We start from the raw sequence: 12,650 nt of genomic DNA on the forward strand, positions 1-12,650 counted from the left end.
CTCTTATGCTTATTGTGATTTATTATCAAGATGCTCTGATTCGTTTGTCCTTTTCGGAACGTCAACTTCCCCCCCTTGCGTGATGAGGTCACTTCCACTTGTACGTACAATCCGGAAGCCGGTGCCATGTTGTGATATTTGAGGAAATCATTTCTGGGCGAAGTTCACTAAAGTGGGATAAAAATCAGATTTCGGGGTGAGCATGGAGGTAAGAATAGTTAGCGTTAGACACTTTCGACATAGTAAAATAAAAATCACTTTTCTCTACATATGTGATCAACTACAGCCGCCTGTATCAACAATCTTTGGTTGTCACAAACACAATACTGGCCTTTTCAGGTACGAGCGCCCGAAACGGATCACCCGACCTGACCTTAATTCTCCCTTTATTAACTCGGTATTAACTTCACCTCATCTTTTTTATTGTCCCATTAAAGGCTGATAATGCTTCGGCTTTGGACGAGAAGTGTCAAACTTGATCTTTCAAAATGTATGGCCCTGAGTATTACAACCTCGGTATTAACTAGCTAGGCCATTGGAGCGAACCATTGTGAAAGAACGGGAGGTAAGCTGTCAAGCTACTGCTAACGGTTAAGATAGAATCCATCCGTTAAAACATTAGTCTGTTCAACGACATGATCGTGTCAACTGTTTATTTCTTAGCCGCATTTAGAGTGTCACATGTCAAACGCTGACATTTTTGTTATACCGAAATGAATGGTAGGACCCGGACACTCGTCGCCGGTTTGATTAGTGTCAAACCAGCCAGAATAAAAGTGCACTTCCGGTTCGAACTTTCAAAATAAAATCCTTTTGATGACCATAACCTCTGATATAGCACGGTTTAAGTGTCTGTCTTACAGTAATTACACTCTGTTTAATGTGTTGATTAACATGAGTGTTTAATGCGCTCTAAACGTCAATTTGTCTTATCAAACGTGGCAAATTGTCCGGTTTTATTTCGAAGCCGGTATCGCTTAACTTCCGGTATTATTCTGGCGTCGTTTGTCTAACTTGACGCAGCCTCCCCTCCCGTCTATCCAATCACATCCGACCCATAATATCCATCCATGGCTCGGGATCCATTGAGCAGCCTGGCCCGGGCACCACGAAGGAAAACGGGGACGGTTTGTCTTCCGTCGCGACGGAGACATCCTGAAATACGGTCGTTTCGTTTTCCAGACCTCTGAGTAGCATATACCGGTCGTCCGCAGGTTTTTGTAAGAGTTTGGTCAAGTCTGCTCGCTGCGTCCGTTGATAGATGTAGCGTTTGAGGACAGACAGACGGGCGCCAGGCTGATCCTGAAGTAGTACCGCAGCCTTGCGTCAAGCCAGCTAGCTAAACTGTAGTAGGACAAGTCAGCAAGAAGGGTAGCCACGTTAGCTCGGTTGCTAGCCAGCAGACGGGTTATTTTTGGTATGGTTGCTGGCGTGCTCATGCTCCGTTTAGCCATATGAGCTATCTTAACATCTGTGCAAAAGCTGTCAACTGCAGTGTCGGCAGTTTCATAAGGAGAATAATCTTGAATTGATACTGGGGGTCACGTCGGTGGCCTTTCCGTTATCTGTAACGGCGTTAGCGTTACCCCCCAAAAAATTGGCAGTCCAAGGCAAGGGTAGGCAATTTCGACTTCTTGCGTAACACCTGGTTGCATTGAAGACACAACTCATATGAGGCCCAATTGAAAAGATGGACCTGAATTTTTATTCGGATCTAACGGACGGTACCGGGCAGCATGGCGATCCAGAGTTCTTGGATCCGCAGACTTTCAATGGATTTGACTCTGTCAACAAGGTGACCCTTTAATGAATGGATGAAACTTCTTTACTCACCCTCACTCAGACACAGTACCTCTGTGCAGGCTGTCACCTGGTCCCTTATCCTGCCATAGACTAACCAGGCTGAACGCATGTCAGTGTCTTGCATTATTTGTCATTTGAATTGATATTTCTCTGAGCTAAATGGGAACCATCTGGATTCTTGATGTCTGTGCTGTTTGGTGTTTGCAGGCCAACTGCCTCACTCATTGTTTGCTGAATGATAATGTGCCTGTGAGTGTCAATGTTTGCCTCCTTGACTGTCTAATTTCATGCTGTCAGTGACAAAAATGAAGATGAGCTGTGGTTTTGGTTATATTCCACATTTGAAGTTGAATGTGTTGGTGATTTTGCAGAAACCAGACATTAACCAGCCAGTTTGATCTTTTTTAGAATAGAAAAGACCCTCTAAACAATGGTTGGTTAGCTGCCAGAGTGTCGGGTAGACAAACCTATCAGCCTCAGCCCAAATAGAGCAGCATCTGGCTGGTGTAAATTTCCCCTCTGTATGTGTAGCCTGACTGTTGTTTATCTCCATCTTCTAGTTCCCTGGAGGCAGTGACAGCTACCTGACCATTTCTGGGTCCAGCCATCCATTTCTCTCCTCTTCAGAGGTAGGTCTCTGATTATTTTCTCTCAAGCCATTGATTTTCTCTCTGATGCAGCCTGAAACACACACACTTTTTACGTTGTTGGGGATGGCGCCCCCTCCCATGGATGCTAGTTTGGGCTTACTGTCGCCAACATTGTCACTAGCTGCCTAGTGTTTGTCCTCTAGCACATTGTGCAACTGCGATATCTTTGGAAAAAGGGATTTACAAGCTTCAAGCTGCTTTTTCGGTGCCTGACCGAGACACTGAAAGTGCTGTAGCTGGGCAAAGCAATGATCCATGCCTGGCTCGATCCCTCATCATGTTACACCTAACATTTTAGAGATGTTTCAGTACTTCCAATCTCATAAACTGTATCTTAAAGTTGGTCTTGTGACATCAGTTTGTCCCAGATGTCTTCTGATGTCTGTACAAAGATATGCCGCTGCTTCAGCATTTAAGAGAGCTGTAATTCTTGATATTAAGCTTCATTTGCTTCACTCCTGTTCCCATCCTTGTTTTGATTCTGTTATCATCCTTACCCTTTTCCATTTGTCATTCATCCCCCTCCACTCTACTTTCACATTCACTCTTTTTTATGCCGCCTCTTCCATGTTCCTGTTCTTTCCTTTTTTGCTTTCTCTTTCCATTCCTCTTTTCTCCATGCTCTCCCGCTCCCATCTTCTTCTCTTTCCACCGTTCTCCTCTTCCCCTCTCTCCCATCCCCCCCAGACGTTCCACACCCCCAGCCTCGGCGATGAGGAGTTCGAGATCCCCCCCATCTCGCTGGACCCGGACTCGGCCCTCACCGTGTCGGACGTGGTGTCGCACTTCGGGGACCCCTCCGACAGCGTGGTGGTGCCCGGGAACGCCGTGGTCGGAGGGGACGACCCCTCCTTCGCCTCCACGTTCGTCAACCCCCCCTCCCAGGGACTGGAGCACCTGGGTCTGGGAGTCATCAACCAGCCAGGAGGGGGCGCTCTGTTGGGCTCTTCACTCGGCATGGTGAGGACTGCATTTGAACTGTTTTTAGCGGAGTATTGACTCTGGTTTCAGCCCCAAAGCACTAGAGCTGAACAATTAATCGAAAAAAAAATCAAATCATAATATGAACTTCTGAAATTTCCAAATCACAGAGGCTGCAATTTATTGCTTAAGAGAGAGTTTTGTCCAAAAAGGATTTCTAAACAAGGTGTTTTAGAGCTCTGAGAAGTCTTTGGTCCATGAATCAAGTACAATATTGGCGAAAACCTTTCATCATAAAATCCTACGCACTGACAACAATTTTAAAGTTCTAAAAAAAAATGTATGACTAAAAAAAATTGTGATGATATGAATCATATATATAGAAAGCAGTATTCTGTCAAATAATCGCATTACATTTTTTCTCAATATCTTTCAGCCCTACAAGGTACTCATATTTGGTATGCATGCATGAAGTCCTAATATGTAAAGGTAGTATGCAATTTATTCAAATATTATAAATATCAGTAGGCCTCGGCTCTCTGGATTAACACTTCCCAGGTTTAACATGAAGGATTTCACCATGAGGCTCTGAGTCTAATTCTGACCAGTGTCGTGTTTTACCCCAAAACACAACCAGTTGGAGTCCTTGAATTCCACTAAACAAGACCTTGAAAGTCATTGAAAAGTGCTTGAATTTTCTGTCCAAGTGGGTGTGGGAGCCCTGTTATTCTGACATGTTAACTGGATCACCCTGCTAGCTCTAGCATTGGCCATGTTACAGATCATATAAACATAAACCAAGGCTCATTTTGAAAACTAGGGTGGGATTAACAGTTTCATTGTTGTCATTGATTTGGCCTCTTAATGTCCCAGGATCTCGGCCATCCGATTGGCTCTCAGTTCCGCAGCTCGTCCCCGATGACCATCGACGTCCCGCTGAGTGACATGGGCCACGGGCTACTGGGGACCAACCAGCTGACCACTATCGACCAATCAGAGCTCAGCGCCCAGCTGGGGCTCGGCCTGGGCGGCGGGAACATATTACAACGCTCCCAGTCGCCGGACCACCCTCTGTCCGCCACGGCGTCGCCCACCAGCTCTCTGCAGGACGACGACATGGACGACTTCAGGCGGGTGAGTCTGGAGCTTGTTGCATCGCTTCAGTTACTCTTCCGTTCCTCCGTGACATTTCTCCCTCTGTCTCTTTACCTTATTCCGAAAGCATTGGAAGAAATGTCTTTTCTTTTGTGAAAATGTATAGAAAATTAATTTGATAATTTCCAGGTCTCTTTAAAAGTTTGGAAACTGCATACAAAGAGTTGGGAAAATATAAAAAATATTGCTGCCCAGTTATGATATACACGTACGACTACACAATTTATGTAGTTGAAGTTGACCCACTGTCAGTTCACATCTTGTGATATTTGTGATTGTGAATGATAAGTCTTCAGTTATAGAATATTATGGACTAGCTGACAAACATTCCCAGCCATTATATCAGCATGCACTATACAAAGTCAAATCTGATTTAGAAATTTAAGTTTGGAAAAAGTATGGAATTTTGAAAATATTTAGGAACCCTGCACTTGTTTAACATATCTGCTTAGGGGCCAACTGTAGAAGACTGGGTGTACTGGGAAATTCCCAGGTGGGAATGCATGTGACCGTATGAATGTGAAGCAGGGCGCAGTGCTTAAAATTGAACATGCACGCTCAGCAGGCCTTCCTTGGATAAATATAGGTCAAAATTAAATAAGAAGTATTCGCAAATAATTAGTGTACCAGATGTTGGTTTTACAGCATCAGTGCATCTCCGATAGCAAGACTGTCAATCACAAAAACAATGCTAAATTTAATTTCAAATACTTTCGGTTTATTGTCCTGGCAAGCGTCACCAAACTTGCACCCAAGCAGGGTAAAACACACCAATGAGAAACATTACAGATACATTTTAACCCACGCTTTCTTGTCCGCTCTCTGTCCCTCCTATCAGAGCGTCCTGGTGGAATCGCCAGTCTCTCTCGCCGTCTCCCCCGGAGTCATCTCCCTCGATCCCTCTCTGTCCGACTCCCCCCTCCCCGCCCCCTCCTCCGCCGCCTCCCTAGCCATGAGACGGAAAGGAAGAGCGGGAGGAGCGAAGAAGGAGAAGAGGAAGAAGGACCCCAACGAGCCTCAGAAGCCCGTGTCGGCCTACGCCTTGTTCTTCAGGGACACACAGGCGGCTATTAAGGGACAAAATCCCAACGCCACGTTCGGAGAAGTGTCCAAGATAGTGGCCTCCATGTGGGACAGCCTGGGGGAGGAGCAGAAACAGGTCGGTGGGAAAGTGTTTAATGTCAAGCTGGTAGATCTAGTTAAATTTGAAGGAATAATGACGCCTATTACCAATTTTGTGATCAGATAAATCACAAAGGATAGTTGTAATTGGCTAAAACGAGACCTGGGACATTCAAAGCAGCTAGTCAACAAAAAAATGTAACGCTTGAAAAGAGACGGCGACAAATTTCAGCCATGGAAACTGTGCTATACATCGTGAAAAGAGTCAGTTTGATTGATATGCATGTGTAAGAACCCTGTCTTTTATGAAGATGCATTTGAAATCTCCCTCATTCAGTCAGCTGTGTGAAAGCAGATACGGGCTCATTAAGATGTGAAAAGATGAATGTGCGAGTCTTATTTCACACACGGCTGCCGGTGCTCATAATCCCCCCCCCCCCCCCACGCTCTCAGGTTTACAAGAGGAAGAATGAAGCGGCGAAGAAGGAGTACTTGAAAGCGCTGGCAGCCTACAGAGCCAGCCAGATTTCTCAGGTGAGAGGCGGAGTGTCTGATTCTGGATCTTTACAGCTCCACAGTGAGAGAGCCACCATTTGGAGAATTTGACAGCTATTCTGATAAAATGATTGCTGGCATGAAAGTAAATCTCTTCAATTGAATATCACTGAAATTATTAGTTATGTAGAGCGCTCTCCTTACAAAATGGCAACATTTAAGAGGATGGAATTATCTGTTTTTAAATATTAAGTGATGAACATCGGGTAATATCAGTTGTATTAGTGATGTTCCACGCTGTAAAGTTTGACATGCATATCAAAGTGAGGTGCTGGGTAAGATACAGTAGAAACTAGGGATGAGACGATATATCGGAAGTCAGTATATTGCAATACAAAAATGTGACAATGCGTATCGTGGGGCAGAAAAATAAATCGCGATATTAGCTCCATTTTATTCTGCTGTAGTAATCACAAATGAGATGGATTGCCCATCATAATTTCACAAGCTCCATCCAAATTATATTATCTGCACTTTGTGATGACATTTTTAAATTGTTTATATTGTAGCAAGCCACTGACATCGCTATAAAGATTTGTGGCTCAGAAATAAACATAATTCTCCACGGTCAGACTTCGTGAACTTGTCATTGAACTTTTATTTATTACATCGTATCGTGGTTGCATTGAATCGTGAACCACATATCACGTATCGAATCATATCGTGAGATAAGCACATCGTCTCATCCCTAGTAGATACCAGTGAAACTCACTCTAGCAGCTCAGACACTGTTTTAACCTGACAAACACATCTGATCCAAACACTGTCAGTAACAGGTGTATGAATGGAGTTGCTCTGATGCTGTTTTCTCTTATGTCTTCATTATCTCCGCCCCTCCTCCTCTCCTCAGGCCCCCATTGAAGTACTGGATACGGCCCCGTCGCCCCCCCCTCCAGTCCCGGCTCCCACCGCCTCCGCCCCCTCGGCCTCGGCCCCCGCCACTCGCTCCACCCGGGCCCAGCAGTACAACCCCGAGGAGAACACCATCACCAACATCTGCACCTCCAACATCATCCTCGACCTGCCCCAGGTCTCCACGCGCTCCCGCACCGGCGCCAGCAAGCCCCAACCGCCGCCCCCCGCCACCGCCGCCGCCCCCAACCCCCCCACCGTCACCAAGATCATCATCAAGCAGACGCCGTCGCCCTCCGGCGGCGTGACGGTCACGGCGTCGGCGGCGGGCTCCTCCTCGGCGCGCCAGCCTCCGCCGCTGCAGCAGATGCACAGCACCCCCCCTCCGCCCCGCCTGCAGCAGATGGTGCACGCCCAGGCCCCCCCGCCTCTGCAGGCCAAACCAAGAGGCGGGGGCGCGAACGCCGCCACGGCCCCGCCCCCCCTGCAGATCAAGATAGTCCCGTCGTCGCTCCAGTCGGACTCGGGCACGCCCATCATCGTGACGTCGGCGGGCGAGACGCCCGCCTCGTTGTCCTCCGCCTCCGCTCTGACGGTGGAGGTGGGACAGACGGCCGGCGTGACGGGAGCGGAGGAGGTGGCCGAGGTGGAGGAAGGGGTGAGCGCAGCAAAGTTTAAAACGACTCATTGGAGAACTGACTGTGCTTTTGTTTAGCCAAGATCTATAATAAATATGCACTGGCATTAAGTTTGACAAATATAATGAAATTTAACGTAAAAGTTTTATTGGAAGGAGGTGAGAGCAATCAGCAGTCTACAGTGCTGTGAGGTTACGGCTGGGCAATAATTCAATATTAGTCTTTATTCTCTTTCAATAGAATTATATAGTGATGAAATAATGACATTGAGTTATCGTGATACACAGTTCTGTTATCTAAATTAATAATAAAAAGCAAATGCTAATTAAAATCTAGATGTAAAATGAGATCTGAAACAAATCAGGGAGATTGAAAGTAGGGCTGAACGATTTTGAAAAAATATCTAATTGTGATTATTTTGACTGATTGCAATTGCGATATGATTTACGATATTAGAGGGAATGATCATTTTTACATCATTATTCTCATTTTCATTGAAAAACTTATTAAAATGATTATGGTTTGATTTTTGCGGGGATCTGTACCAAACAAAGATGTTTTCTTAAGTCTGTAGAATATGATGTGTAGGCCAGGACATCTCTGCAGCACGACAATATTTAATTTAAAATGGTATTTTGACACACATTTCACCTTTAACAAATATTGCGCCTCCTGCGATTTGAAAATTGCAGTAGGCCATATTGCGATTTCGATAAAATTTCGATTAATTGTTCAGCCCTAATTGAAAGTAGAGGGTTTATCTTACTTTATGCAGCTGAATGTGATGACTATTATTTTGATGATGAGATTTTGCATATGTTGGCAGATATTGTTATGCTGTATATCGATATAAAAATAATTTCTTTATGATTATCGTGATACTAATTTTGTCCATATCGCCTAGTCCTATGTGAGGTTGACAAATGTTATTTAATATGGTGCAAAGGTGTCAAGTATTTCAACCTGTTGCAGCCTGTAATGACAGGATATTGTTCTTATTCAACTGTTGTGTTTATTCTAAGTCAGTCTTTAGGGCTGGGCGGTATGGTTGAAATCAGCACCACGATAATCATAGGGATTTTTCGATCGATATGCATCGCGACGTGGCTCACATTATGCAAAATCTCATTAAATAACCAAGTTGATGTTCATCTTATTGAACCGAATGGTAATATTAGGTGTGATGTCAAACAAAACTGAAATTGTCAAATAATATTCCTTTAAAATGTTTCATACTTCATTTTTAAAATAAAATTTGCTTGTTATCATCAGTTTAGACAGCAGAATTGTGCGTCACGATATCCCAAAATCCCATATCATCATGAGATTCCACTGAAAGACAATAAACGATAATATTGAATTATCGCCCTATTCTGAATAAGAGTGTCAGATAAATTCCTTAAAGTCGAGATGAAATGAAAAATGCTTTTTTAACCCTTTTAGATCACATCCCCGGTCATATTGTGCACCTATATACCAATATATGCCAAAAAAAATACTAAAAATCAATTTCTTTGTATTCTTATATCAAAATTCAATCATGTTTTCTTCCTGTAAAACAAAATATGCCGTGTGCTTACGTAAGCATGCCCATAACCAATTTCAATCAGTTATATCATGACATCCACCCATCAATCAATCTTCAACTTTTAGCGCACAGAGCTAAGATTCATTAGTTAGCTAGCTTGCAACAGCATGGTTCTTCGGTGTGTCTTCGGGTGTTATGACACGCCCACTTTTCAACGTTCAAATCAAATTCCTCCCAACGTTACGTCCCGCCTGTCTTTCCTGTTTCACTCGGAAATACGTCACGATACGGAAGTTAGATACTCTCGAAATGCCGTTTCATCTCGACTTTAAATGTAGTTCTCTTTCTCTCTCTCTCTCTCACTCACTCACTCTCTCACCCCCCACCCCCCCCTCTCTCTCTCTCTCCCTCTTTCTCTCAGATGGAGGTAGAGGTGAATGTAGCCCCGGGGCCGACTGTGACCCCCACTGCCAGTCCCAACATCTGCGTGCGTGCCGGCTGCACCAACCCCGCCGTGGAGAGCAAAGACTGGGACAAGGAGTACTGTAGCAACGAGTGTGTCGCCACACACTGCAGGTGTGGATTTAGAAAACAAAACACACGCACACCAAACCTGGATCCACCAGTATTTACGCATTCGTGTGGAGGTTTGTTTTAACCTGCTTTGATTATCAGATGGTTGGGGTGTGCTGCATTGGACAATACAATGAGCTTTTGAAAATTACAGTCAAGTATTTGAACGTCAATTAACTTAGGATACTTTTCTGTGATTGATGGTTTACCTGACAGGATCTGAACTGCTCTGATCCTGTAAACCCCACCCAACTGGTACTCCAAGTAAATTAAAGCAAGTTCTGTGAATTATTTGCAGATAATGTTTGGCCCACATACAGTTCCACACGCACACTCTCTTCTATGTTCTTTCCTAGAAGTAGCGGTTTTGGTAAAGTTATGTGCCGAATGAAATTTTAAATTCTCGTTTTGTCCTGAAAATTCTAAGTTAGGGAAATGGTGTTATTTGCTTTCACCTCTGATTACTAAAATGTGTCAACGTATTCTCGAGCTGAACGCTGAACCCCTGCTCCAATTAGAACTACACATATGATCTGTCCCTCTCTGACCTCTGACCCCCTGGTAACATACATACTGTACATACATGTGTGAAACCTTACATTCACACTGCGAGCAACTTGGTTGATGTGTCGCTCTATTCAGACTGATTGTGTGCGGTGCGAGAAGCTCCAGTTGCATCTGTGTAACGGGTCTCATGCAGCTACAGTTTTGAACAGGCAAATCGTGTAGATATTGCCTTTCACAACGTTACATTGTCTTGATGAGTTAACATAACTACCTCGTAAGCACTAATTAGGTAGCATTACTCAAAAATAAACAGAAAAAACTTGAGAAAAATGACCTCAGAGGTTACCTTCAACCCCAACGATGGATGCAGCTGTTCTCCAAGCATCATTTTTTGAGACGTTTATATTTCTGTAGTCTTTCCAGTCGAAGCTGCAGGGAGAACTGGGAAGCTTTGAATGGCTGTAATCAACTTCTCGTCCATTTTGCGCTTGGCAGGCGGAACCATTGTTCATGAAACCAAATTACAGCAGTAGGGGAAACAAGGAAGCACGGAAATCTGATTGGCTGTTGGCGGCCGATGTACACAAAAAGCTCAGGCCTGGCCAACACACATCAGCCGAGTTTCCCTGGTCAAGCAACTCTGTAGGAAATGAATGAACTTCTGGTGACTTGTTGATCCTGCTGCTCCCAGTGTGAACGCACGTTAGGAGAATTTGCACCAAAACAAACTCTAAATTCCCCCTAATCCCTAATATTCGAGTTTTGAAGTGCGTTTTTACCCAGAAGTCACAACACTGTATTCCTTTCTAATCTTTTTTTTTTTCTTCTTTTCAGGGACGTGTTCATGGCCTGGTGTGCCATCCGAGGGCAGAACTCCACCACCGTCACATAGGGAACGGACGCATCTGACGGACGAGTGCCGATGAATGAATGACAGACAGACAGATCGCGGGTCGGATAGTATTTGCACACGTGGTTTTATTTTAGCGGGTTTGTCATCTAGAGCGAAACGATGACGAGGCGATCACAGGAAAGTATTTGAAAGTCGGCGGTAGTATACTTTTCTGTGATTGACAACCTGCCACTACTTTACTGCAGATGTATTAACTCCAGATGAAAAGAAACGCAAAGAAGAAGTATTTGCAAATACTATTTCACCCGGGTCTGATGGTAAGAATGACCGCTCAGAGCAAGACGGACGGATGGATGGATGGATGAATAACGAAGAGAAAAGAAGTAATAATAACTAGAGAGACTTGGCTTCTCCACTGCAGACTCTGTCCTCAACACACAAGAGCAACAAGAGTGGAAAATGCCGATCATCGATCTTGAATTTAAATTATGGACTTGATAAATAATGAGAACATTTTATACGGATGGACGTTGTGTTTTTAATTGTTTTGAGAGGGGGAAAAAAAACAGAAATCATGATCTGACTTGCAGATGTTAATCGATGCAGCTCATTAATTTCAGAGAAAAGCTACTCCGTGTGTGCATGCCCTTCCCTTGACTGTTACCACTGAGGAGCGATCGGTGTGAATTTAGTCCCAGTCAACAAGTGATTTATGTTAAATCATGCTTCAGTAATTTATGGGTGCTTTGTTGTTGAATGGCTGGTGGCAACTTGGGTTTCCAGATCGATCTGTTTAGCCAGCATACTGAATAAACTACCAACAATTTGGCTAAGCACAAACAGTCTAAGTAAAGCTAATTTCCACACCAGCTGAATGATTTTAAATTTTGGTGGTGGCTGGTAGGTTTTCCTACTCTACCAGTCACTTTTGGAAGGTAACCAACTATCATGTGGAGATCCGATACTATTTCAAAACTTTACACAGCTGGAGAAATGGTGATAGTGGCTGCTAAGATTCAGGATTCCTCCAGCCGCTGCAGCCAATGGACAAAAAAAACAAAACAAAACAAAAAGAATAAATGAATTTCCTGCTCTGCCTTGAGAACTCTAGCTGACACTGTACTGCACTCCTGCCACAATACCCTGCAACATAGGAGCTTTTTAAAAACCTGGCAGACATTGTTTTTGCTTTGTTTTTTGTGAGAACATTTTGGTGAAAATTATTGTTGGGAGAGAAAAAAAAAATGACATGGGAATAAAACATACACACCAGCTTTGACAACACTACCGGAGGGGAAAGGGAATATAAATCTTTAATTTTTAACAATAACAGTTTTCATCAGAAGATCATCATTCAGACCTATTGCAAGAAAATTGCTTCCAAAACTGTTACCACTTGGGATTTACACCCCGATTAGGGAAAATAATGGCGTGATCAGTCTGGTTTACTGTAGATATACTGGAAATGTTTTTAATGGTGAAATAAAATATTT

General features: G+C 43.9%; 1 protein-coding gene across 2 annotated transcripts; it reads left to right on the forward strand.

Annotated features, from left to right (window-relative positions):
• Window positions 1–117: 117 nt before the first annotated feature.
• On the forward strand, window positions 118–12,632 carry tox4b (TOX high mobility group box family member 4 b). Of its 2 annotated transcripts, none has more exons than XM_071901351.2 (9): window positions 118–208; window positions 2,364–2,432; window positions 3,141–3,413; window positions 4,248–4,508; window positions 5,368–5,688; window positions 6,105–6,185; window positions 7,057–7,716; window positions 9,646–9,800; window positions 11,139–12,632. In XM_071901351.2, exons 1-9 carry the CDS (start codon window positions 203–205, stop codon window positions 11,194–11,196), a joined length of 1,884 nt encoding a protein of 627 aa, XP_071757452.2. In that variant the 5' UTR covers window positions 118–202; the 3' UTR covers window positions 11,197–12,632. The 2 variants fall into 2 exon arrangements, with proteins under 2 accessions (XP_071757452.2, XP_071757451.2); XM_071901350.2 differs by lacking the exon at window positions 118–208 and adding an exon at window positions 1,447–1,795.
• The last annotated feature ends 18 nt before the right edge of the window (window positions 12,633–12,650 follow it).

This window comes from Centroberyx gerrardi, chromosome 23, assembly GCF_048128805.1.
Source record: "Centroberyx gerrardi isolate f3 chromosome 23, fCenGer3.hap1.cur.20231027, whole genome shotgun sequence".
Classification (NCBI taxonomy): Eukaryota; Metazoa; Chordata; class Actinopteri; order Beryciformes; family Berycidae; genus Centroberyx; species Centroberyx gerrardi.